This window comes from Lissotriton helveticus, assembly GCF_964261635.1.
Source record: "Lissotriton helveticus chromosome 1_1 unlocalized genomic scaffold, aLisHel1.1 SUPER_1_unloc_11, whole genome shotgun sequence".
Taxonomy (NCBI): domain Eukaryota; kingdom Metazoa; phylum Chordata; class Amphibia; order Caudata; family Salamandridae; genus Lissotriton; species Lissotriton helveticus.
The window spans coordinates 2,884,129-2,907,052 of record NW_027611650.1 but is presented as its reverse complement, the minus strand read 5'-3'; the positions used below and the strand labels follow the sequence as shown (position 1 = coordinate 2,907,052).

Genomic DNA, 22,924 nt, shown 5'->3' with positions numbered 1-22,924 from the left:
TTTTATATAGCACGAACCAGACTCTTGCGAGTATCAGAGCGCTTTACAGGTCATCAATAGAAGGCAAGATATGGTATACAAAGGCACGACCAATAAAATATACAGTCACATATACAGGCAAAAATACAGTAAATAGTCATAGAGTTCACATGAATTTAACCATGAGGATTGCTTTGACTTCTCTTTGGAAGGAGGCAGTGGAAGGGTTCATTCTTGTTTTACTGGGCAAAGCGTTCCATATCCTCGGAGCCATACCAGAAAAGGACCGGTAATAAGTTTTTTTCTTGGCAAATCATTGAGGTTGTAGGAGAAGAGTATTGCCACTCCTGGAGGCTCTGCTGCCCGCAGAGAGCACCAGTTTCCGAGCTAGCTATTGTGGGGCCTTGTGGTAGAGGGCCTTGTGCGTTGTGTAAGCGATTTTTAGATGAATTCTGGCTTCAAACGGTAGCCAGTTGAGGGCTCTCAGGTCTGGGGAAATGTGAGTGTTTCTCTTAGTACCAGTGATGAGTCGTGCAGCTGAGTTCATCGTGGCTCTTAGCGGGGCTGTTGATGACCTTGGGAGGCCGCATAAGGTTACTGCTCCATATTCCACGCGGGGGATTACTAGGGCTTGAACTGCTTGTTTGAAGTCGTATGCGGGCAGAAAGGGTTTCAGTTTTCGAAGGGTCTTTAGATGGAAGTTGCCTTTTGTTGGGGCACTAATGTGTTTCGGCATCTTTAAGTTATTGTCCAGCGTTACCCCTAGATATTTCGCTGAGTCGACTATGAGCGGTTGTCCATTTAGAGCTGTTAGGTGCTTAATCCAATCCATGATAGTTTGAGTTTTGTTAGGGGGAGTGATTAAAAGGAATTCCGTTTTGAGGGAGTTAAGTTGCAGATGGTTTTCGGCCAGCCAAGTTGGGTTTTTTATAGTGTGTAGTTGAGCGGTTTGATGTCCTCCAGTGAGTGTATCTTGATGTATATTTGGGTGTCATCTGCATACATGTGGAAGTATATCTTGGTGAGGCTGAGAAGATCAGTAAGAGGTTCCATGAACAGGTTGAACAGGGTGGGAGAGAGGGAGGAGCCTTGTGGAACTCCCAGTGTGACGGGCATGGGGATGGACAGGGATTGGTTGACCATGAATCTTTGGGATCTATTTTGGAGGAAGGAGGTGAACCAGTTAAATAAATTTCCAGACATTCCCATTCTGTGTTTCAGGAGATCAAGCAGGTTGTCGTATTTGACGGTGTCAAAAGCTGATGACAGGTCGAGTAGGATTAGTATTTTATCTGGAAAAACACAAGGGCTCCCTGTAAATAGGATATTACCCTAACAAGGACAACAACTTACTTGGAAAAACGCTTGCACTGGGCATAGTGCTAGATATTAGCTTGTGCAGCAGTCATATCATAGATTTCTGTACAATGACATACTACATACTCCTAATTTACAAAAATATATCTTTTTTATTTCTTTATCTTTTTTTTGTTTCTCGTAAATGATATCAATTATAATAGAAAAAGTTAAATACATACAATGCAATATTCATATATTAAAAAAATCTCATCAGCTAAATGTAGCACCAGCACAGGGAGAAATGCAGGGCTGCACCGTATTCTTGTAAATACAGTACAGACCTGTATTTCAGAAGTGGAGAGCGCTGCGTTAAGCCAAGGAGGCCAATACCGTGCCCCACCACTTCCTTGTAAATATGCCCTTTAATGTCAACAACCTGACCCATTTTATCAAGAGGCAGAATATCCTCTCATTTCAGAAGATGCACCGCCTTGATGTAGCAGTGCTCCTGGAAACAAATCTGCACCTACTTAACATGATGAATTCAGAAGGGATTGGATGAGTACGGTACTACATGCCAGCAGGATCCAGACTACCCTTACACACCCACCTACTCCTTTGGAACATAGGGAGAGGGGGTTGGACATCTTATTTCACAAATTGCTGGGGGTTTGCACACTGCAGACATGGCGGGACCCCCTAGGCAGATATATTTTGCCAAGGTTCAGATGTTCAATGAGTCTTTGTGTGTTGGCTCTATCTATGCACCGGGGGCTGACCAAACTCCTGCTCTCCTTTGGGACAGCCAGGGTATTCATGAGGGGGGTGCTGGAATATGGCACCTTGACAAGTCCAGAAACCAAACGACCAGGCAGCCCTGAGACCGGTTCATCCTCTCTGACATTATTGATGATCATGCCTTGATGGATCCATGGTGATTGACGCACCTGAGGGACGCGGACTGTACTTTCACCTCCGGCGTCCATTGTAAACGTTGATCCTCTCAAACACTACCTCTGATCATGATGTTCTGCAACTCGGCCATAAACTTCGATTGTTGCAGACCCCTCAGGCCCGTTGGCATATGTATACAGCATGGTATAAAGCCCCTGAAAACAAGCACAGACGGTTCCAATATCTGAGCCAGTACTTGGAGGAAAACATTGGGTCCACGTCCTCTGCACAGGTGCAGTGAGAGGGCAGGAAGGCCGATAAATGCTTTGGCTGCCTATAAGTGCCACTGTGAGACATAACAGTGTTGGTTGACTGACCCCCCGTTTGACCTGGCTCAGAGGTTTACGCATTGCTGATCCCTGCTCTTCTCAAGGAGCTGCTTGGAGCCAAGTATGATCTGAACTCCCATTACACAGTGGAGGACCAGAGGGATACGCTCTGTTGACGATATAGTAGGGGACGTTGAGTTGGCCCCCTTTGCTACTCTCATGCGTGATTATGGGCTGCCACAATCGCATCACTGACGGTATCGACAGCTCATGCAGAGCCTGCGACACATGCTGGGTGCCCCCCCTTATGATCCTAAGACTGCCCCATGTTGAGTTATACTCTGATGTGGAAAGGATTCAAGGACACTATGGGCCCGATTCTGATGCGGTGTGGAATGCTTCCCGACCAAATGGGTTTGGGAATGGTTTCCAATCAAATCGGATCGGGAGAGTCCAACCAACCGAGTATGATGATTCGGGATGCTTCCAGATATGATTTGGTTGGACTCCCATTGACGTCAACGGGAGCCTATGTTCCTAACCTCATCTTAATCGGCCCGAGGTGGGAATGCTTTCCTCATCGCATCATAATAGGGCCCTCAATTGGTAAGACACGTTCCTGATCTGATTTGGACATAGCAAATGCCGTTAGGAGGCCTTCCTAACCACATCAGAATCAGGCCCTAAGGTGGGATTGTATGTTACAGCTGTGGACAGCCTTTTTTAAAGCACTGCTGCCTACAATCTATGCTGTTTGCTGGAGCAGAGGGTGGGCCTCTCACTCTCTGGCAGGACTCCCATGACCTTTGGAAAGATCATGGCAGTATACCTCAGGAGGTCAGGTTGAAATCAGTTATTTCAAGTTCCTTCACCACTGGCACTGGACGCCGGAGTAGATCTATAAAGCACATATGGCAGACGATTCCAAGTGCTGGAGGTGCTGATGGTGTAGCGCACTCGCCTGTGACATTTTGCATTTCCTGTGGACTGTACAGTACTTTTTGCTACTGGGCTCCGTTTGGGATACCTTGACCAATCAAGGGGTGGCACCGCAATTCATGGCCCGTCAGACCTTACTTCACAAAATGTCAATATTCCAGGATTTAACACCCCATGGTAAGAGTAAGCTGGCTACGGCCTTCGTAGTGGGAGTTGGTTTTTGGGGGGCGACCATGGGTCCTGGCACCCTGACTTTTCTCTCCTGTTTCCATGTCCCTTCCCCTCCTGTTCCCCCTCGTCCTCCTTCCCTGATCTTCTGCGGGATCTTCTAGGACACATCACCTCTATCTGGAGATAATTTTTTATTTATCGTTTTTCCTCTTTTCCATGTCGTCTCACCAGTTCTAGTTTACACAGTATCTTGGACTCTGCTGAATTGATAAACTTCAATCCCTGTTAAATGCTCATTGTGTATGAAAAGTCAATAAAAAAATTAGATATTTAAAAAAGACACAGGGAGTGGTGTCACTTAACATTTGACTTTGACAATTCCAAAGGAAGAGACATTACTGAATTTATAGACATGATCAGAAGAAATGTAAAGTGATCAAATTAACAACCAAGTCTCACTAAAATTGACATTCAATTTAACATTCCACTGAACTGTGTGCAATACTCATGGTGAAATATAAGTTTTGCCACTAAAATGTGGGACAGAGGGTCTGCTCTGCCGAATAGTCACGTGTGAAGTTCTAGTTAATCCCCATGTTTTGGAAGAATGAACCAGGTTTGAGTGACACTTCAGACCGACCTCCAAATGTGTGAGTGTCACTCATGATGGGTGAGGTTTGAGAGCTCTGATGTATGCACGTCCGAACTAATGTTGCTGTTGAGACATTCAAGACTGCTTGCATGACAATGCTACAAAGAGTTGGCGCACTCACTAATCAGTGGTGTATTGATGACGAGCGTACGATGATATAGGGGCCTATGTGAAGGAGTAGAATATTTTCCAGTACTCAAATGCCCCTTCCCAGTTCTTCAGACCTGTAACACCCACTCATTTTTATGATACAATGCAAACTGTGTGAGAAATTTCTGGTTCATACTTGATATCTCTATCTTAGGAATGTAAATGTATGTAAATGTATTTCGATTTATATAGCGCACAAATCACCCGAAGGTCTCAAGGCGCTTGCTTAGGGAACCCGTCCTGGTATTCCCCTGTGAGATACCCCGGCAGAGTATCCACAAGGTGAAAACCAGGCATCCCGCCGCGAGGGGCCGTAGTGGAGATTAAGCAAGCTATTGCCCAGAGTCGCAGAGTGTGACCCCGTCAGTCGAGTAGGCACCGGAGCGAGAATTGTCGAGTCCGTGGAATTTTGAGCACAAGACCCGCCGAGGCGGGGAATCGAACCCTGGTCCATGGCTGATCTCAGCTTCCGGGTCTGCCGCCTCTAACCACTGAGCCACGCTTCTCCACGAATGAGTTGTTTCAAAGATAAATTGCTTTATTTTTTGTCAGTGAATCTTTGTTGAGAGAGGATGGTGGTTACTGTAAACAAAACAACAAAGCCTGGAAGAGGCCGGTGTCTTAATATTTTAGGTTGTGCTCTTACACCAGAAACTCAAAACCTAATTAGAACCTACAATTCAATCTTGTTCGAGGATATAAAACCGTATTAAATATAAGGAAAAAGTCACAGGCATAGGAAAATTAGATATAAGCTCCTTCAATTGTCACTTTGACACATGACCTATGCCTCATTGTCACTGATCTGGTGTCTTAACCACTTGGATGCTATGGCATCCAACGATTACCTGTAAATTTCCATTGAAATGAATGGGCACTCCATGACGAGCTGACCTTGTCATTAGCATGTTAACTCCATGGTATTTATCTCTGTTTACTTTGCTATCCAGCACGTTGTGGATTTGAAAAACTGCAAATAAATTATTTAAAAGAATAAATAAGCTGTCCAGTTTAATTGCAAAACTGACCTAAATACTCATATATTCATTAAAATACCGATATATTCATTGAAATACAGATATATTCATTGAAGTACAGATGTATTCATTGAAATACAGAGCCACTGCCAGTTGTCACCTTTCTGTAAACACTCTCAAGTCCTTTACGTCAGTGTTTGGAAGATGCTCACCTGAAGTGAAGCTATAAATACTTTTCTACAGCAGCAGCCAAGTGTGAGGCCCTGTACTTGACCTGTCTGACCCTTAAAACCATTCCCGTCTGTGACATCTGAAATCCCAGGTCTTTACAGGTGTAAATGCTTGTTTGTGTGAAATGTATTCACTGCTGTAGCCTGGAGATGGTGGTTCCGACAGCGGCCACCAGAGGGCGCTCCTCGCCTGCTGATGAACTCCACTGAGCACATAAAGGGAGAAGAGTTTCCTCCTCCGGGTCAGCGGTGGCAGAGACAGCATCGGCAGCGATGGTGACATCACTTCCTGTCTCTCCTGGTGTGTCCAGCCTGCGGCAGAGGAGGAAGGAGCCCTGTCTGGTGGGCAGATACCTACATCTACAGACCCCCCCAGTGGTGGTTCATCTTCAGACTCTCACAGACCCCTCCCAGCCCCCCAGGGGGAGGAGAGAGCCTGGAAAGGTTTCTGATCAGGTAGGAGAGGCCTGTCCAGGGGTGCAGAGGAGATGAGGCCTGTCCAAGGGGGGGCAGAGGAGGAGAGCCCTGTCCAGGGGTGCAGACATGGTGAGGCCTGTCCAGTGGTGCAGAGGAGAGGCCTGTCCAGGGGTGCAGAGGAGGTGAGGCCTGTCCAGGGGTGCAGAGGAGGTGAGGCCTGTCCAGGGGTGCAAAGGAGGTGAGCCCTGGCCAGGGTGCAGAGGAGGTGAGGCCTGTCCAGGGGTGCAAAGGAGGTGAGCCCTGGCCAGGGTGCAGAGGAGGTGAGGTCTGTCCAGGGGTGCAAAGGAGGTGAGGCCTGTCCAGGGACAGAGGAGGTGAGGCCTGTCCGGGGGGTGCAGAGGAGGTGAGGCCTGTCCAGGGGTGCAGAGGAGGAGATGCCTGTCCAGGGGTCCAGAGGAGGAGAGGTCTGTCCCGGGGTGCAGAGGAAGAGAGGCCTGGCCAGGGGGTGCAGAGGAAGAGAGGCCTGTCCAGGGGTGCAGAGGAGGAGAGGCCTGTCCAGGGGGGCAGAGGAGGAGAGGCCTGTCCCGGGGTGTAGAGCAGGTGAGGCCTGTCCATGGTTGCAGAGGAGGTGAGGCCTGTCCAGGGGTGCAGAGGAGGTGAGACCTGCCCACGGGTGCAGAGGAGGTGAGGCCTGTCCAGGGGTACAGAGGAGGTGAGGTCTGTCCAGGGGTGCATAAGAGGTGAGGCCTGTCCAGGGGTGCAGAGGAGGTGAGGCCCTTCCAGGGGTGCAGAGGAGGTGAGGCCTGTCCAAGGGTGCAATGGGGTGAGGCCTGTCCAGGGACAGAGGAGGTGAGGCCTGTCCAGGGGTGCAGAATAGCTGAGACCTGTCCAGGGGCTGCGGAGGTGAGGCCTGCCCAGGGGTGCAGAGGAGGTGAGACCTGTCCAGGAGGGCAGAGGAGGTGAGGCCTGTCCAGGGGTGCAGAGGAGGAGAGGCCTGTCCAGGGGGGCAGAAGAGGTGAGGCCTGTCCAGGGGTGCAGAGGAGGAGAGGCCAGTCCAGGGGGGCAGCAGAGTGGAAGCCTGTCCAGGGGTGCCGAGGAGGTGAGGCCTGCCCACGGGTGCAGAGGAGGTGAGGCCTGTCCAGGGGTGCAGAGAAGGTGAGACCTGTCCAGGGGGACAGAGGAGGTGAGGCCTGCCCACGGGTGCAGAGGAGGTGAGGCCTGTCCAGGGGTGCAGAGCAGGTGAGGCCTGCCCAGGGGTGAAGACGAGCTGAGGCCTGTCCAGGGTGCAGTAGGTGAGGCCTGTCCAGGGGTGCAGAGGAAGTGACGCTTGTATAGGGGTGCAGAGGAGGTGAGGCCTGTCCAGGGGTGCAGAGGAGCTGAGGCCTGTCCAGGGACAGAGGAGGTGAGGCCTGTCCAGGGGTGCAGAGGAGGTGAGGCGTGTACAGGGGTGCAGAGGAGGAGAGGCCTGTCTAGGGGTGCAGAGGAGGCGAGGCCTGTCCAGGGGGAGCAGAGGAGATAAGGCCTGTCCAGAGGGTGTAGAGTAGGTGAGGCCTGTCCAGGGGTGCCGAAGAGGTGAGGCGTGCCCAGGGGGGCAGAAGAGGGGAGGCCTGTCCAGGGGGGCAGAAGAGGTGAGGCCTGTCCAGGGGTGCAGAGGAGGAGAGGTCTGTCCAGGGGTGCAGCAGAGTGGAAGCCTGTCCAGGGGTGCAGAGGAGGTAAGACCTGTCCAGGGGTGCAGAGGAGGTGAGGCCTGTCCAGGGGTGCAGAGGAGGTGAGGTCTGTCCAGGAGTGCAGAGGAGGTGAGGCCTGTCCAGGGGTGCAGAGGAGGTGAGACCTGCCCAGGGGTGCAGACGAGCTGAGGCCTGTCCAGGGTGCAGTAGGTGAGGCCTGTCCAGGGGTGCAGAGGAGCTGAGGCCTGTCCAGGGACAGACGAGGTGAGGCCTGTCCAGGGGTGCAGAGGAGGTGAGGCCTGTCCAGGGGTGCAGAGGAGGAGAGGCCTGTCTAGGGGTGCAGAGGAGGTGGGGCCTGTCCAGGAGGAGCAGAGGAGATGAGGCTTCCCAGAGGGTGTAGAGTAGGTGAGGCCTGTCCAGGGGTGCCGAAGAGGTGAGGCCTGCCCAGGGGGGAAGAAGAGGTGAGGCCTGTCCAGGGGGGCAGAAGAGGTGAGGCCTGTCCAGGGGTGCAGAGGAGGAGAGGTCTGTCCAGGGGTGCAGCAGAGTGGAAGCCTGTCCAGGGGTGCAGAGGAGGTAAGACCTGTCCAGGGGTGCAGAGGAGGTGAGGCCTGTCCAGGGGTGCAGAGGAGGTGAGGTCTGTCCAGGAGTGCACAGGAGGTGAGGCCTGTCCAGGGGTGCAGAGGAGGAGAGGCCTGTCTAGGGGTGCAGAGGAGGCGAGGCCTGTCCAGGTCGGAGCAGAGGAGATGAGGCCTGTCCAGAGGGTGTAGAGTAGGTGAGGCCTGTCCAGGGGTGCCGAAGAGGTGAGGCCTGCCCAGGGGGGCAGAAGAGGTGAGGTCTGTCCAGGAGTGCACAGGAGGTGAGGCCTGCCCAGGGGTGCAGTCGAGCTGAGGCCTGTCCAGGGTGCAGTAGGTGAGGCCTGTCCAGGGGTGCAGAGGAGGTGACGTCTGTCCAGGGGTGCAGAGGAGGTGAGGCCTGTCCAGGGGTGCAAGGGGATGAGGCCTGTCCAGGGACAGAGGAGGTGAGGCCTGTCCAGGGGTGCAGAGGAGCTGAGGCCTGTCCAGGGGTGCAGAGGAGATGAGGCCTGTCCAGGGGTGCAGAGGAGGTGAGGCCTGTCCAGGGGTGCAGAGGAGGAGAGGCCTGTCCAGGGGGAGCAGAGGAGGTGAGGCCTGTCCAGAGGGTGTAGAGGAGATTAGGCCTGTCCAGGGGTGCAGAGGAGGTGAGGCCTGTCCAGGGGTGCAGATGAGGTGAGGCCTGTCCAGGGGTGCAGAGGAAGTGAGGCATGTCCAGGGGTGCAGAGATGGTGAGGCCTGTCCAGGGGTACAGAGGAGGTGAGGCCTGTCCAGGGGTGCGAAGGAGGTGAGGCCTTTCTAGTTGTGCAGAGGAGGAGAGGCCTGTCTAGGGGTGCAGAGGAAGTGAGGCCTTTCTAGCGGTGCAGAGGAGTAGAGACCTGTCCAGGGGTGCAGAGGAAGAGAGGCCTGTCCAGGGGAGCAGAGGAGGTGAGGCCTGGGGTGCAGAGGAGATGAAGCCTGTCAAGGGGTGCAGAGGAGGTGAGGCATGTCCAGGGGTGCAGAGGAGGTGAGGCCTGTCCAGGGGTCAGAGGAGGTGAGGCCTGTCCAGGGGTGCAGATGAGGTGAGGCCTGTCCTGTGTTTGGGTGGTTCATAGAATGTGGGGCCTCTCCAGGAGGGATGCAGTGAGATGAGGCCTGTCGGTCCAGGCGGGGTGGTCGAGAGCTGAGTTTAAATTTGTTAATTGTTGTCCCAAGAGATTTGTGGAAGGAGTGTAAGTTGTTTATAAAATGGCCAATTGAAGAGCCACAGAGTGAAGCGCCTCAAAATATTTTATTATATATTACAAGAGATTAATGCAGATTTACAGACAATATTGCAAAGTCGTAGACCGGGTGAAGGAGGACGCGCTATCTTCCAACACCACAGTCTTCGTGACTAAGACCAGTAATACTGAAGACTCTGAGACTCACTACAGTAATTTCTCCTTTCAGAGCGTTATTGCTGCAGATGGAGTGAAGCCGAGAAGTAAGCACATTACTAAGGTATCAACAAAGTTTAATATTGTTCATTTGTATTAACTGTTTCTCTTTTGCAGCATTTGAAAATGCATTTTCTAGTTTTGTTGTTCTTTGTTTTGTTTTTTCTTGTAGGTTGTTACCTTTGGTTTAAAGGGAAGGATGTTGTAGTGTGTGACCTTAATGCTGCAGTTTGCATTTCATTACAATCATTTGCTTACCCTGGAGAATCTCCAGGGTGCAGGAGGTTTGCTGTTCCAGAGTTCTTTCTTTAGCTTCTGGGCAATTGTCGCTCTGTGGCGATCTGTGGACCTGTTTCTCTGCTCTTCTTGTAGTAGCTCCTATCAGAGCTTCATCCTCCCGCCAACGATAATAAGATGCTAGGCATCACCCAGCACACAACACAGTCTATGATGGGCTACGTCTATCTGCTCGGCGCAGTTAGAGCGCAGATAAAGTTCTCTGGACCCATCAGGCTGTGAATGTAACCTAAGGGCTTAAGATGAAATAAAGAGCTTACCTCCTTCCTGAGTGGCTCCAGACTGCTGGGTGCAGACCCGATAGCTGGCAGCACCCTGCAGTATGTATGTATAAATCAGATTATGTTGGAAGTAACCTGCAACATAGTGGCAGGCAGCACCCTGCCATAGAGTAGGATTTCTCATAGTATTTTATTTCCTGACACAATAATGGTGCTAGTCTATTAACTGGCAGAAGAACAACACTGGCCATACATTTCCTGCCACAGTCTTTAAAATGACGTACACATTAGGAATGGCATTTCATTCTGCTGGAATAATAACACATGTTATCTTGCACTCTGCTATGATGTTGCACCACAGATCTTTGGCTGCAATGCATTCCATGTTTCATTCAAACATGCTTTCTACGGGGCACATACATGATTTGCTGCTGTAGGGAAATAATGCTCCTGTGTACTGTGGCAGACTCAGAAATATTGAAAAACTTCATGATTTCTCTTTCAGCACTTCATAGTAAAACCTTTCAATTTTTGACTCAATCATTTGGCAGAAACATAACTTAGGACCATTAAAATAGTTGTGATGGAGAACATTCATGTGGGGTTAGGACTGGCACGACCAGAGTGCTTGCTGACTTGGAGGAGTATGAAGTTGACCACCTTGCCTGGTCCGCTGTGGAACCAAGCCAGCGATGCTTTGCTGCAGGCTCATTTGCCCTGATAGCTGGTCAACAGTTTGAGGAGGAGGAGGTGAAGAGCTGGCTAAGTGTGCCATGAGGCTGGCATTTCAGTACATCCCTGAAAAGTGAGCTTTGAGTCGATGTAGTGTTCCTCTTATGCCACGTGCAATTCATCCTCTCCAAAGCCTCAAGAATTCCTGGGTGTGAAGGGCGGCTAATTCTGATTTGGTCCTTGATAGTTTTCCAGAAACTCATGTTCTTAATTGTTCATGTTTGTCAGTAAATTAAACACGCCCAGGGGTTTTATCTCTTCAGTTGACACAAGCTGTAATAAAAGTTTTCTTCTCGTTGCAAAGAAATATGAACAACTGACGAGCCTCTGTCTGTCAAAGAATGGAAGGGCTGGGGAACTGTCAGTCATCTCACTGCTAAGCAGAGCAGTGTCATGCTTCATCCTCCGTCAGGCCTCTGATTTTAACCAACATCACTTAGAACACTGGGACTTTAGAGACCATCCTTTTAATGAGAAAAACAAAACTACAAGTCCCATAAGCCAAGTCAAGTCAAAAAGGCTTTATTTCGATAAAAAAATTATCATAAAAGCTTCACATAAAATTCATGAATACATTAAGAAGAGCCAAAAATAAACAAAGTACAAAAAGAATCTATGCATGAACAATTAAAAAGGAATTCAGTGTTTTTTAAAAATCACATCATAAATTATTTAAGAAAGAATTAAACAATTGATTTAAGCCTTTTGGCTCGGATAGACCAAGCCCATGATAAGAATTTGGCAAGAACACAAACATAGGTGGTACGGCTATCAGACATTAGTATGCGTATTGCATCTGAGTGACACCTAGTGCCCAGTTGGCGGCATAGATGTTTAAGCCATATCTTCCTGGGTAAAGTATACTCTCCACATTCGAACATGAAATGTGCCACTGTCTCTGGTCTAACTAGACATGCTGGGCAAAGCTCTGCAGTTTGTGCAGGCAATTTCCATCGTGAGGAAAAAGCGTACAACGGCAATGTTCCTGCTCTAAATTTTAAGTAAAGTGCCCTATCAAAAGGTTTTCCAATAACGTCTAAATAAAGTTCTCGTTTTGGTAGGTCCTTAAAGTTTAGAAAATCTTCAGTAAGTCTGCCCAAGGAAGCATTAGTATTCCATTGTAACGCAATCCAGTTCCAATAAAGTTTCTTAAGGGTTGCCTTTGGGGGAGAAGATCTATTTGCCCACGCATCATTTAGACCCAAGTTAAGTAGCAAGGTTTTCGTGTCGCTCAGCCATTTAATTTTGTGCCACCCTGATAAAGACATAATTTCTGCGAGGCCTTGCGCATATTTACTAAGTTCGGGCACTCGCCACAATCGTGCCCATAATAGGAGTGGGCGAAATTTTGTTAAATCGTCAATAGGGCGACAACCCAGATCCAGCATTAGTGGGACCGTAGGGGTACCCTGAGGGAGTGACATAATCGCCCTACAGAATTTCTTTTCAGATCTTGGCAAATCATTGATAATAGATGAACCCCCATAGCTCCGCCCCATACAGAGCAGAACTGACCCCTTTAGCTACATAAATATCGAGGACAACAGCTATTGGTCTGATTTCGCAAATAGCTCCTGTTATCCTCTTATGGGACAATAACATTTTATCCAAATGTGGGGTCCATTGCATTTTATGGGATAAGCGAATGCCGAGGTAGTCAAACACTTCTACCCTCTCCAAAGGTTCAGCATTCAGAGTTGGAGGGCGTGCTAATTTTTTTGGGGGGTTCAACACAAGGTATTTCGTTTTACCCGTATTATTTACCAGGCCCGTTCAGTGCAGAAAGATTGGAAGTTGTTCAAAAGCCTTTGAAGACCTATTGGGGTTTTCGATATTAAGAGCGTATCATCCGCAAAGAGAAGGGTAGGTATACGTTCTCCAGCCAGGGATGGTTCATCTGAAGGATGTTCCCGAAGGTGCTCAACCACCCCGTTGATATAAAGGGAAAAAAGGGTGGGAGCTAGGACACATCCCTGGCGGACTCCCCTCTCAACCTGGATACTGCTAGTTTTTTCTCCTCCCGAACCCCACCTAATCTGGGCAAAACTATTATCATGGAGCCTAACCAGTAATGAAAGTATATGATGTGGCAACCCCATATCGGCCAAGACTCTCCACAGGGTCTCCCTCGGTACAAGGTCAAAGGCAGTCTTTAAATCGATAAACGCGAGATAAAGACTGCCTTTGCCTATAACCACGACCTTCCAATACACCATCATCAGCCTAAAAGCTTGTTCGATTGTCCCAGTACCCACTCTAAATCCTGCCTGGTAGTCAGAAAGGATTTTATTTTCTTCTATCCAGTCCAGTATTCTGACCAGTAGAACCTTGCCGACTACTTTTTGACTAATGTCCAGCAGGCTAATGGGCCTATAGTTGGTCGGGTCTTCTCTGGCGCCTTTTTTAAAGATGAGGACAACCTCTGCCCCTTTCCATGGTGAAGGGATCGGATTACCCCTGCAGATGACAACAAGTAAGCAGTGAATAAGTTTCCCCCACTTTGGGATGTCTAATCTCAAGAGGTCACCAGGAATACCGTCCGGGCCAGCGGCTTTTTGGGGCATGATGGTGCTTACGGCATACTCCACTTCTTTTATTGTGAAGTCAAACTCTTCGGGGTAAATACCCCAGTCTGTTTGATTCATTGTTAGGGCCACAACCCTCCCTTCACCATCATTGGGAGCCTCAATAGAAGTCTGATCATCTTGTCGAGAGTATAGCTTTGAGAAGTGGTTAACCCACGCCTGGCTTGAGATGTTGCATGTGATAAGATCACTATCTGGCCTATTTCTGGCTCTAATTGTATCCCAGAAACATTTTGGATCTTTTTTGAGGCTAGCTTCTTTAAGAGTGAACCAGTACTCCTCTTCCCACTCTTTTTTTGCGTGTGCCAGTGTGCTCTTATGCTCTTTCCTGGCTGTCTGGATCAGGGATTGAGATTTACTTTTGACGGCCTCTAGTAAGAGAGACTTTGCCCGTCTGCATGCTGGAGTATACCAATCATGCTTTCCCCTGGGTTTGTGATGAGACGAGTTCCTCCCTGCAGAGCCCCTTACCCAAAAAACTTCCCCTATGGACTTGACAACTGCTTCGAAAATAGGTGTTACCTTTTCGATTAGCAAGGCTGGATTAGTGTTGTCTAATTCTATTTGTGAGGCCATAAGTAATTCGTCTATGGTGGAAAGCTTGGCAGCATCAGTGGCAATTTTATTCCACTTTAGACGTCTTCCACAGGAAGAAACAATAGTTGTGTGTGGGCAGTTAAATGAGACTACAGATGCATTGCTAAGCCAGGGATTCGTTAAAGATAGGGAAAGTGAGTTGTGGTCGCTCTCCACAGTAGGTGTAACTACCATGTCTTGGACCAGTCTCCAGAGTTTTCGGTCCAACAGAATATAATCAATCCTTGAGGAATGATCAACTCTGTTGAACGTATGGGCACCCAGGCGGTCTGAAGTTGTACGATCATTCGTAGCTCTTAAACCAAACTCTAGTGTCAGCGCATTTAGCTGTATTGCGCTACTGGACCATCTTTTTATCGGGGGGATAGTAAGTGCAGGAATACCCCATCTGCTGTCCTCCTCAACTAGGTCTGAAATGTCCCCCATAGGGAGTGGCTCATAGGTGCAATTGAAGTCACCTGCTACCAAGGTATGGTCAGCTTCCACATGATCTCTAAGTTGTGTTTCAAGATCAGAAATCACCATAGAAGTACACCCATTTTTTGTGCCTCTGGCATAGATATTATATATGGCAAGGGATAAGCCCATACTAGGATTAGTTAGTAGGATCCCTAATATATCTGGGCTATTAACCTGCCTAGATGTTATACAGCAGTTAAGGGAAATGCTTATCCAAATAAGAAGACCCCCCGAGGGACGTCCCTTCCCGTGCGTTGCTTTCTCAGCAGGCACAAAATGGGTTACAAATCCAACCCGATGGAGCGGTTCCATACTCCAGGTCTCCTGGAAGAGGCAGATTTTGTGTGCCTCAACCAAGTCGTTCCATTCAGGCAGGCCCAATTTCCTATGAATACCTGCAAGGTTCCAACTAAGAATTTTTATTGGTTCCTTGGCGGGTTTACTTTTATAGTTGTTAGTTTCAGTAAGGATTTGGGCTTCCAGGCAATCACTTGCCAGCATAGAGGGTGTTTGCTGGGTTAAACTAGTGATTAACGTGGTTAGAGGATTAGAGCACGTGGGTTGTAATACAATCGGCGCGCGCTCCTCCTCGCACCAGTCCAAGTCCAATTATGGGGTGGTAGTTTCCTCAGAAATGAGTCAATCTACCTCATCAAGGGCGCAGAATCTGTTCCAATGTGCAAACTGGGATAAAGAAGGGTCGAATTCAGGGGGGCCTTGCCAGGGTGGCTGGCGATATTAGATAGTATGATGGGGAACATATGTATGGGCCCTATTGGTTGAAAAGCCAAATCTCGGAAATTGTTGTCTTGGTGCCACAGGGTAAAAGTAAGAAAGAGGAAATGGATGGACTTGGGTATTGGGTCCACTACTGGGTGCGTTACATATGTAATTTACTACTTCTGTATCCCTGAAATTAACAGTTATAACGTCCCCTGCTATGGTCTTAGTGTTTCTTCCAACCCACTCTCCTCTTCTAACTGCGAGTATTTCACCATACATGTTTTGGGGTAAAGGTCTATGTAGCTTGAGCCACTGTGCACATTTATTTCTCAGCTCAACAAAGGATTCCCTTCTTCCCTCCTTGAGAGGTGGAACACCCGTTAACACAACCACAAATGGTGAAGCCTCCGGTGGCAAATTAATTGTCTTAAAGCAAGCTGGTCTTTTTGCTGGCTCTTGTTTTTTGGTTGGGGAAAAGGCTATTGTGGCACTTTTACCAGTGCTTTGCACACCCTTCGCTGATTGGTTGGGCGATTTTCTAGTACCCAAATCCTGTTGCGTCTCCAGAATAGGGCCACTGGTGTTTGGATTTGAAGGAGTGGCAGCAGGTTTTTCCCCAGTTTGAATCGGGCGTTGAGTATTTGCTCCTGTGGTTGCTGGAGGCAGTTTAGGTTTAATGGGGGCATCTTTTGATGGTTTACTAATCGTTTCTCCCAATGGCACCCCTTTCAAGTTTCCTTGGGTAACTATTGCCATATTTCCACTTGATTTGTTGGAGCCAATCCCTTTGGTATTGATTAGTGATGTCAGTCTATCAATTTTAGACATTAAAGGCTTTATGTGGGCAATAATCGTGGCTTCAAGATCTGATTTTAGATCAGCTACCATGTTTACTACCCAACACGGTATGCCAGATGCGGAGTTGGGAGCGGGAGACACCAAGTTATGGTTCTGTATAATATTTTTGGGCTTTTTCTTTGACATTGGTTTGCTATTTATAGGACCCATACTCTCTTTTCCTGGCAATAAGTTGCTTGTTGATCCATCCTCCCTTGTGGGGCTTAGGTTAGGTGGAGTATCTTGTGAGCTCCCTGGTTGTTCAGTGAGAGGTTGACCACACGGGAAATTGGCAAACGAGGCGCTGACTCCGAGGCTTAAGTCCAGCTCATCATTAGCATCCTGAGATAGGGCCAGGGGATCGGCTGCTACCTCCCGAGAGTCTGACAAAAATATAGTTGGTGCCAAAGATAACCTCCTTTCAGTATTAGCAATTGCGGAAGACACAACCCCTATAGTCTGTTGTAACATGATGTCGATTGCAGTGAGGGTAGGAACCGGTTGGGGAGTGGGTTCTTTTAGTTTAGATTTAGATCTTAAAACAGGCATTCTACCGGGTTTCAAACCTTTCCTCATACTGTATATTGTCGAGGGGATAGAGTCAGTGTGCACATAAAATGTAGAGTATTGTGATGGCAAAATATCCTGACCTTTAGGGCTTGGTGGTCGATGTGAAAGTGAGGGGGCCTGACCTGACCTCCTCTGACCGATGAGGGCCGTAGAGGGCCCGCCCTTTGCCCGGGCGTCCCGCTCGCGTCCCGCGACGCTGAGGGCTCGCTGAATTTGTAGCCCCTCCTGGCGCGTCTAGCGCATCAGGGAACGCGCCGCCGCAAAGGCTGCCGGGATTTGAAGTCCCGGAGCAGCGGCGGCGTGCCTGGTGGCGGCGGTCGCTGTTGATGAAGTTATTTGGCGTGGCGTGGACCTGCAAGACTCCTCTTGTGCCTCGATCCTAGCGTTTGCTTGCCAGGTAAGAGATTGATTCCCCCCGCTCCACCGAGGGCTCGCTGAATTTGTAGCCCCTCATGGCACGTCTAGCGCGTCAGGGAACGCGCCGCTGCAAAGGCTGCCGGGATTTGAAGTCCCGGAGCGGCGGGGGCGTGCCTGGTGGCGGCGGTCGCTGTTGATGAAGTTATTTGGCGTGGCGTGGACCTGCAAGACTCCTCTTGTGCCTCGATCCTAGCGTTTGCTTGCCAGGTAAGAGATTGATTCCCCCAGTTCCATAAGCAATAGTGGTGGAAGGTGTCACGCGTGACCTGGGGCAACATCCGATTCAGCACATCCAGTTTCATTTTTTAAGTATTTGACACAATATTGAATTTATAACCTTTGTTTTTTATGATCATGAGTCACCAGAATACTAAAAACGTGTCTTTTATTTTCAGGGTCAATTAAGTATTGGTCACCTGATTGGAAGCTCTGTTCATTGTTCAGTATTTGTCATTGATCTCCACGTATGGCTGGTTTGGGTCTGCCCCCGCATCGTTCCCGATAACTCGCACAGGTAAGGAGCTTGTAGCAGCAACATGATAACCTCATTCTCATATGTAAGAATTGCGCTCCGAGGCAGGTATCCGGTCATTTCTGTGAAACAAGCAAGCGCCAATATCTGCTATGTACATTTGTTAAAATAAAACACAATCGAATCACAGTATACTGTTCCGGAGGTCGCAGACACCCTAGGAAGCATGTGCTTTTAAGACAAATTGCATTCACTCACCTGAAGGTGACATGCTTCATCGTTGGGCTATACTCCTCACCAGGCCGGCGCTACAATGCCTGGCGAGCACCACAAGAAGGCACTTTGTTGGAGATCTTTTATTAAGTACGCCGGATGAGCATAGAAGGACAGAGGATGTTGTGCCATAAGATGTGAGATTGGTGAAAGTCTGAATATAAGATCAACTATCGACCAGTTGCCGCAATATAGTTAATGTGATCATCCTGGTCCATGTTGAGGTTCAAAACAGTGGCAGAGAAATTGAGGAACTAATGGCCTCTATCACTGTGTGAAAGTGTTGATCACCTATGGACCTGCTCGTAAGATGGGGTCTATACTTCAGGTCAACGTTTTTCATGCATTGTGTAGTCATGGAGCAATCAGGTGGCATTTCATCAGGACCAAATATGGAAAAACGAGTAAATGTGACCTAATCTTCTCCACAGCGTGAGGAGCTCTGTAACTCAAAGCCCTGCACCGTGCATAGGTGATAAGGTGCCTATTAACATCTTGCTACCACAGGTGAGCGCTGTCTAACAGAGTGCACTAGATACGGTAACCCTCCTAAAATTCAGTATATATTGACTTGTCCAATAGCAAGGACGCCGCATCAGAGGGCGACTGGTTTGAAAAGCACATGCTTCCTAGGGTGCCTGCATTCAGTTAGAGATAATGTATTTAGGACTGAACCTCCAGAACAGTATACTGTGAGTTGATTTATATGAAGAATGTGTATACTGGACTGTCATTTTCCTCAGCATCTCTTGTGCTATGTAAAATAAAACACAACACATCGGGAGGCCAACACATCTATTATACATTTAATGCAAAAATAGCAAAAGGCCAAGCAAACTAACAAGTGACAATTGTCTTTGCAATGGACGAGAGCATCCACCCTAAAGCAAGTTGGAGTATATAATGCTAATGCTACACAATGTATTTTTATGCACTTTTCTCCTAATACAAGTCAATGAAACATGAACACGTGATAGAAGCAGTTACTGAAACAACACTAATGAGGAGGAGGCAGGATCTTCTCTCGAGAGGAATGTGAGGAGTCCATGAGATGCAGATAAAAGACAGAACAGGAACCAAGTTTCTGATCCCATGTAGGCTGCACAGCCACGTGAATGAATTAATCCAATCAATTAATGCTTTCTTCTTTTTACTTCGCTTAATCCTTTTTTACTCAATTTCTTTTTAACCATTTTTCATTTGCTTCAATCCATTTTATTCATTCTACTTCCAAGATGAAACGTTCCCAAAAACACAGGAGAGGTGGTTGCCATATGTCACGTTTTTTTTATTGTTATTAAAAAGCCCAATGCATTTCGGGAGATTTCCCTTCGTCAGGGGCATCTAAAAAGCAAGCAAATTCATGTGCATTACCATCAACGTACTTTACACACATGTCTTTAAAATATATACATTCTTAATATGTTTTGTACACAAACAAAAAATGTCCATGAAACGTACTGCAAACAGAATAGCACTCCACATTTTGATAGTCATCAAGTTGCACTCAGCGTTGAACTTATACCCCTCCGTAGCTAGCCCTCTTGCCAAACAACAATCATACTTTGCAATATGCTGCCCCATACATGTGGCGCTACCTTGCGTCATCTCACCACCCCAAGCTGTTACCTGTTCCTAGGCGTTATTCTTATGCCCTCAATAGCCATTGCCTATCTTTAACAAAACCCTGCTTCATAATACACTGCCCTGTATCTGTGAGGCTCAATTTCGTCATCGCAACAACCCTCACTTATACCTGCCCTTAAGTCCACTTCAATCATATTAGGCTTACCGTGACATATGCTGAAACGATTGTCACACCATCCTACTTGGCAAACTGCCCACTCTTGCTGAATTGACCGTGTAAACTTCTTGACAATTTAGTCCAATGTTCTGCACTGCTACAACCCGCATCTTGTTAGCAATTATATCGGTCTTAATTGTTACGTACTACGTGATTTTATGTCATCCTTCCCACTCTGAAATCAGGTGTTTCCTATCGAACCAGGTCACAGTCAAATTACTCTCGTTGTTTGTGAAGAACATCATTTGTTATCTGTTGCATTTACATCAATGCAGATTAACTTACACATCCATTTGTTTACACCTGGGAGTCGTAGCTGCATACTTGCAAAATAGACAACACCTATCTCTCTTCAGAGTACCAGTGATTAAAGCCTTCATGGAAGGATTAAATAGGGTTATACCCCCCAGTATTCCCCCTGCTCCAGAGTGGAATTTAAACATAGTCCTTACAAGGCTAATGGGCCCACCTTTTGAACCAATGCACAAATGTCCGTTACAATTCCTATCATGGAAAGTTGCTTTCCTCAGAACGATAAACTCACTAAGGAGAGTTGATGAACTTCAGGCATTACCTATACAAGAGCCTTTCTTTCAACTTCACAAAGATTGAGTGGTTCTACGTACCAATCCTAAATTTCTCCTTAAAGTAGTTTCCGCGTAGGGGTAATTCGTGTGCGATATCAAATAAAAATAACATAACATTAGCATTTTTATTATTAATTTAACCATCGTAATTCTTGTAAAGAATTTATGTGCTGCAATTATAATAATGCAAAAGACACACAATTGATGGACGGAATGCAGAACAAATCAAAACATTCACCCTAAATCAAGAGATCTGGGTAAATCCATCATTATTTTGCTCACCATGCCACCCCAGTTCAGACATGGCCATATGCGAATCAGCCTTGACCCTGTGCCTCATGGGAACAGTCCAACCCGAACTGCAATGATAATAGAAGCAGATAAAAGTAATTAGCAAAATAAGCACATTGAACAGAATAAATTGTTCCACCATCTTTCTAAAACATTGTACATATGCCAGCGTATAAAAACTGTATATAGCGTTTTCCTACTATGCTTTCCCGTGTGTGTGTCTGTGTGTGTCTGTTGGTCTCTGTGTTTCTGTCTCCCATTCCCTGTAGGGAAAGTATGTAGCTCCCCATTGTAGAAGAGTCGGTCAAGAAGGAGCACACTGCATTGAATAATTTCTTGGTATGTACTTTTTATTAGTATTACAGGAAATCACAATGATTGATTGTCTCTGTTATATTCTTCTTTCCCACAGGGTCTTCCTCTTCAGTCCCTTAGGTGATCCTCGGCCGCCGTCGTCCCTCGGACAGAAGGAAAAGACCCAGGTAAGTGTTTTTGCTTTATGGTTTAGTCAAGGGAGGATGTGAGGGATAAATAATAGCTATGCATAAATGTCAAGGGAGGGTGTAGAGGTTGGAGCAACCAAAACAAAAAGAGTAGCCGATGATTTCTGCTCTTGTCTTTGTTTCCATCTCACTTATTTCCTTTTCCTTTGGTCCCTTTCACCCCTCAGCCTCCCCTCCCGTCCCTCTTTGACTCAGCCCCTTTCCAAAAGCCCCGAAGACGCCCACGCACCTGGAAGAGCCATGTCCCTCCGGGGCCATGGCGTGGTGACTCCGTGTCCTTCAGTGAGGTCTGGTCTTCTGCTTCGGCTTTCCCTCCTCCGCCAGGTTCGGGTGTTCTGCTCGCCGACAAGCTGTGACCTCCCCTGGGCTCCGGTTCTCTCTCTCGTAAGGCTGTTAGTCCTTCTCTGTCTTTCCGGTCTTCCCCGCTGGTTTTTCCGCCTCGCGTTCCCATGCCACGCGTAGCTGGACTAACTACTGAGCAACCTGACGCGCTCTCCGCCCCCGCCTTCTTCAAGTGTGTATCCTCTGATGTCCGTCCTCAGCTCCGGCTTAAAGGGGCCGCCTGCCGATTCCCCTCTCTCCACTTCTTGATAACAGCAAATCGGACAACTGGTTAAAGGGGACTGTGAATATAGGAGGGGAGAAATATATGAAGGGATGGCTGGCACTCCTTATCCTCTATCCCATTGTCTACCACAGGGGCTACCTGACACACCCCACACACACCCAAAATAGCTTATCCTAAAAACACACCTCCCAAAAACAAGATACCAAACAAAAGGGAAATCTTAGGAGCTTAAGGTGATGTCCCTCGTGTCTGATTACTGGTGTTTGCTTAGGTTTACAGAAGTCCAGATGTTACATAGCAGACCTTGTCTATGCATGCCGTGTATTTTTCATTCATTATTGTAGTGTTTATGTAATCCACTCATCGCGTGCCAGAAGGTAGATGTATTTGGCTACAGTTGTTTATATAGCGCCAGACTAGATCTGGTGTATGTCTCCTGCTCCACAGCTTGTACCCGTAAAAGTGCATCAATGTCTCCTTCCCTTGGAAGAAAATCCACTTGTATTCCAGTTTAAGCATATTTATTCTCATAGAATCACTTTCAAAATCCACTGTTCCGCAAGTACATTCAAATTCAGTCTGCCCCGATTCATTTTGGGAGTTCCCCCTTCATCAGGGGCGCACATGAGGAATCTATGTTGTTTGTTGTGTGCGGAAAATGGTGACATAAGAATTAACTTGCAATGCAATCTAATCCTACAGATACATAAATGAATAGTTTACTACATGTCGTGGTAGAGCCGAACCGCATGTCTGCGTTTGTGTTATACCAGGGTCTTCACCTTTTCGATAGTGAGAGCTACTTCTGATCGAGGAGAATCAGCCTGATCTACTGCCTTTATCACGTGGCTTAGCGAGGGGTAGATAAAAGCCAAGCAACTTAATTGCTGCCCTAGAGCGCCCAGTCCTGCTGCACTGAGCACATAGCATTTGTAGCACTGGGTTAGGAAAGGTTTACCTGTAGGGCCACAAATTATGCCACCCTAAGGGACCCCTCACCAAGCACATACATACATACATACTGCCACTGGAGCTGTGTGTCTTGGTGCAGACAAAACTGAAGAGTCGACATCCCTGTATGCGATGCCCATAGGGACTGTCTGAGATGTAGGTAAGACACCCCTCTAGCAGGCCTCATAGTGCACGCTTCTTTAGGGATATCTCCTGTGAGGGCGCAGCTGCATGAGCAGATTTGCCCCTGCAATATCCTTGTCGATTCCGGGATATTGCAAGTGACCAGGGAAGCTCTATAGCAAGTACATTGGCTGGAGGCTTGTCATTACGAGTTCCACAGCTC

General features: G+C 47.8%; 1 protein-coding gene across 1 annotated transcript in view; it reads left to right on the top strand.

The window, feature by feature from the left end:
* The window catches only part of LOC144805472 (uncharacterized), a 70,803-nt gene that overhangs the window by 16,493 nt on the left and 31,386 nt on the right, over positions 1-22,924 (top strand). The window contains exon 2 of the mRNA XM_078672019.1: positions 1,201-1,253. Within this exon, the coding sequence (XP_078528145.1) occupies positions 1,201-1,253 (53 nt within the window). The remainder of the gene's footprint in view (positions 1-1,200; positions 1,254-22,924) is intronic.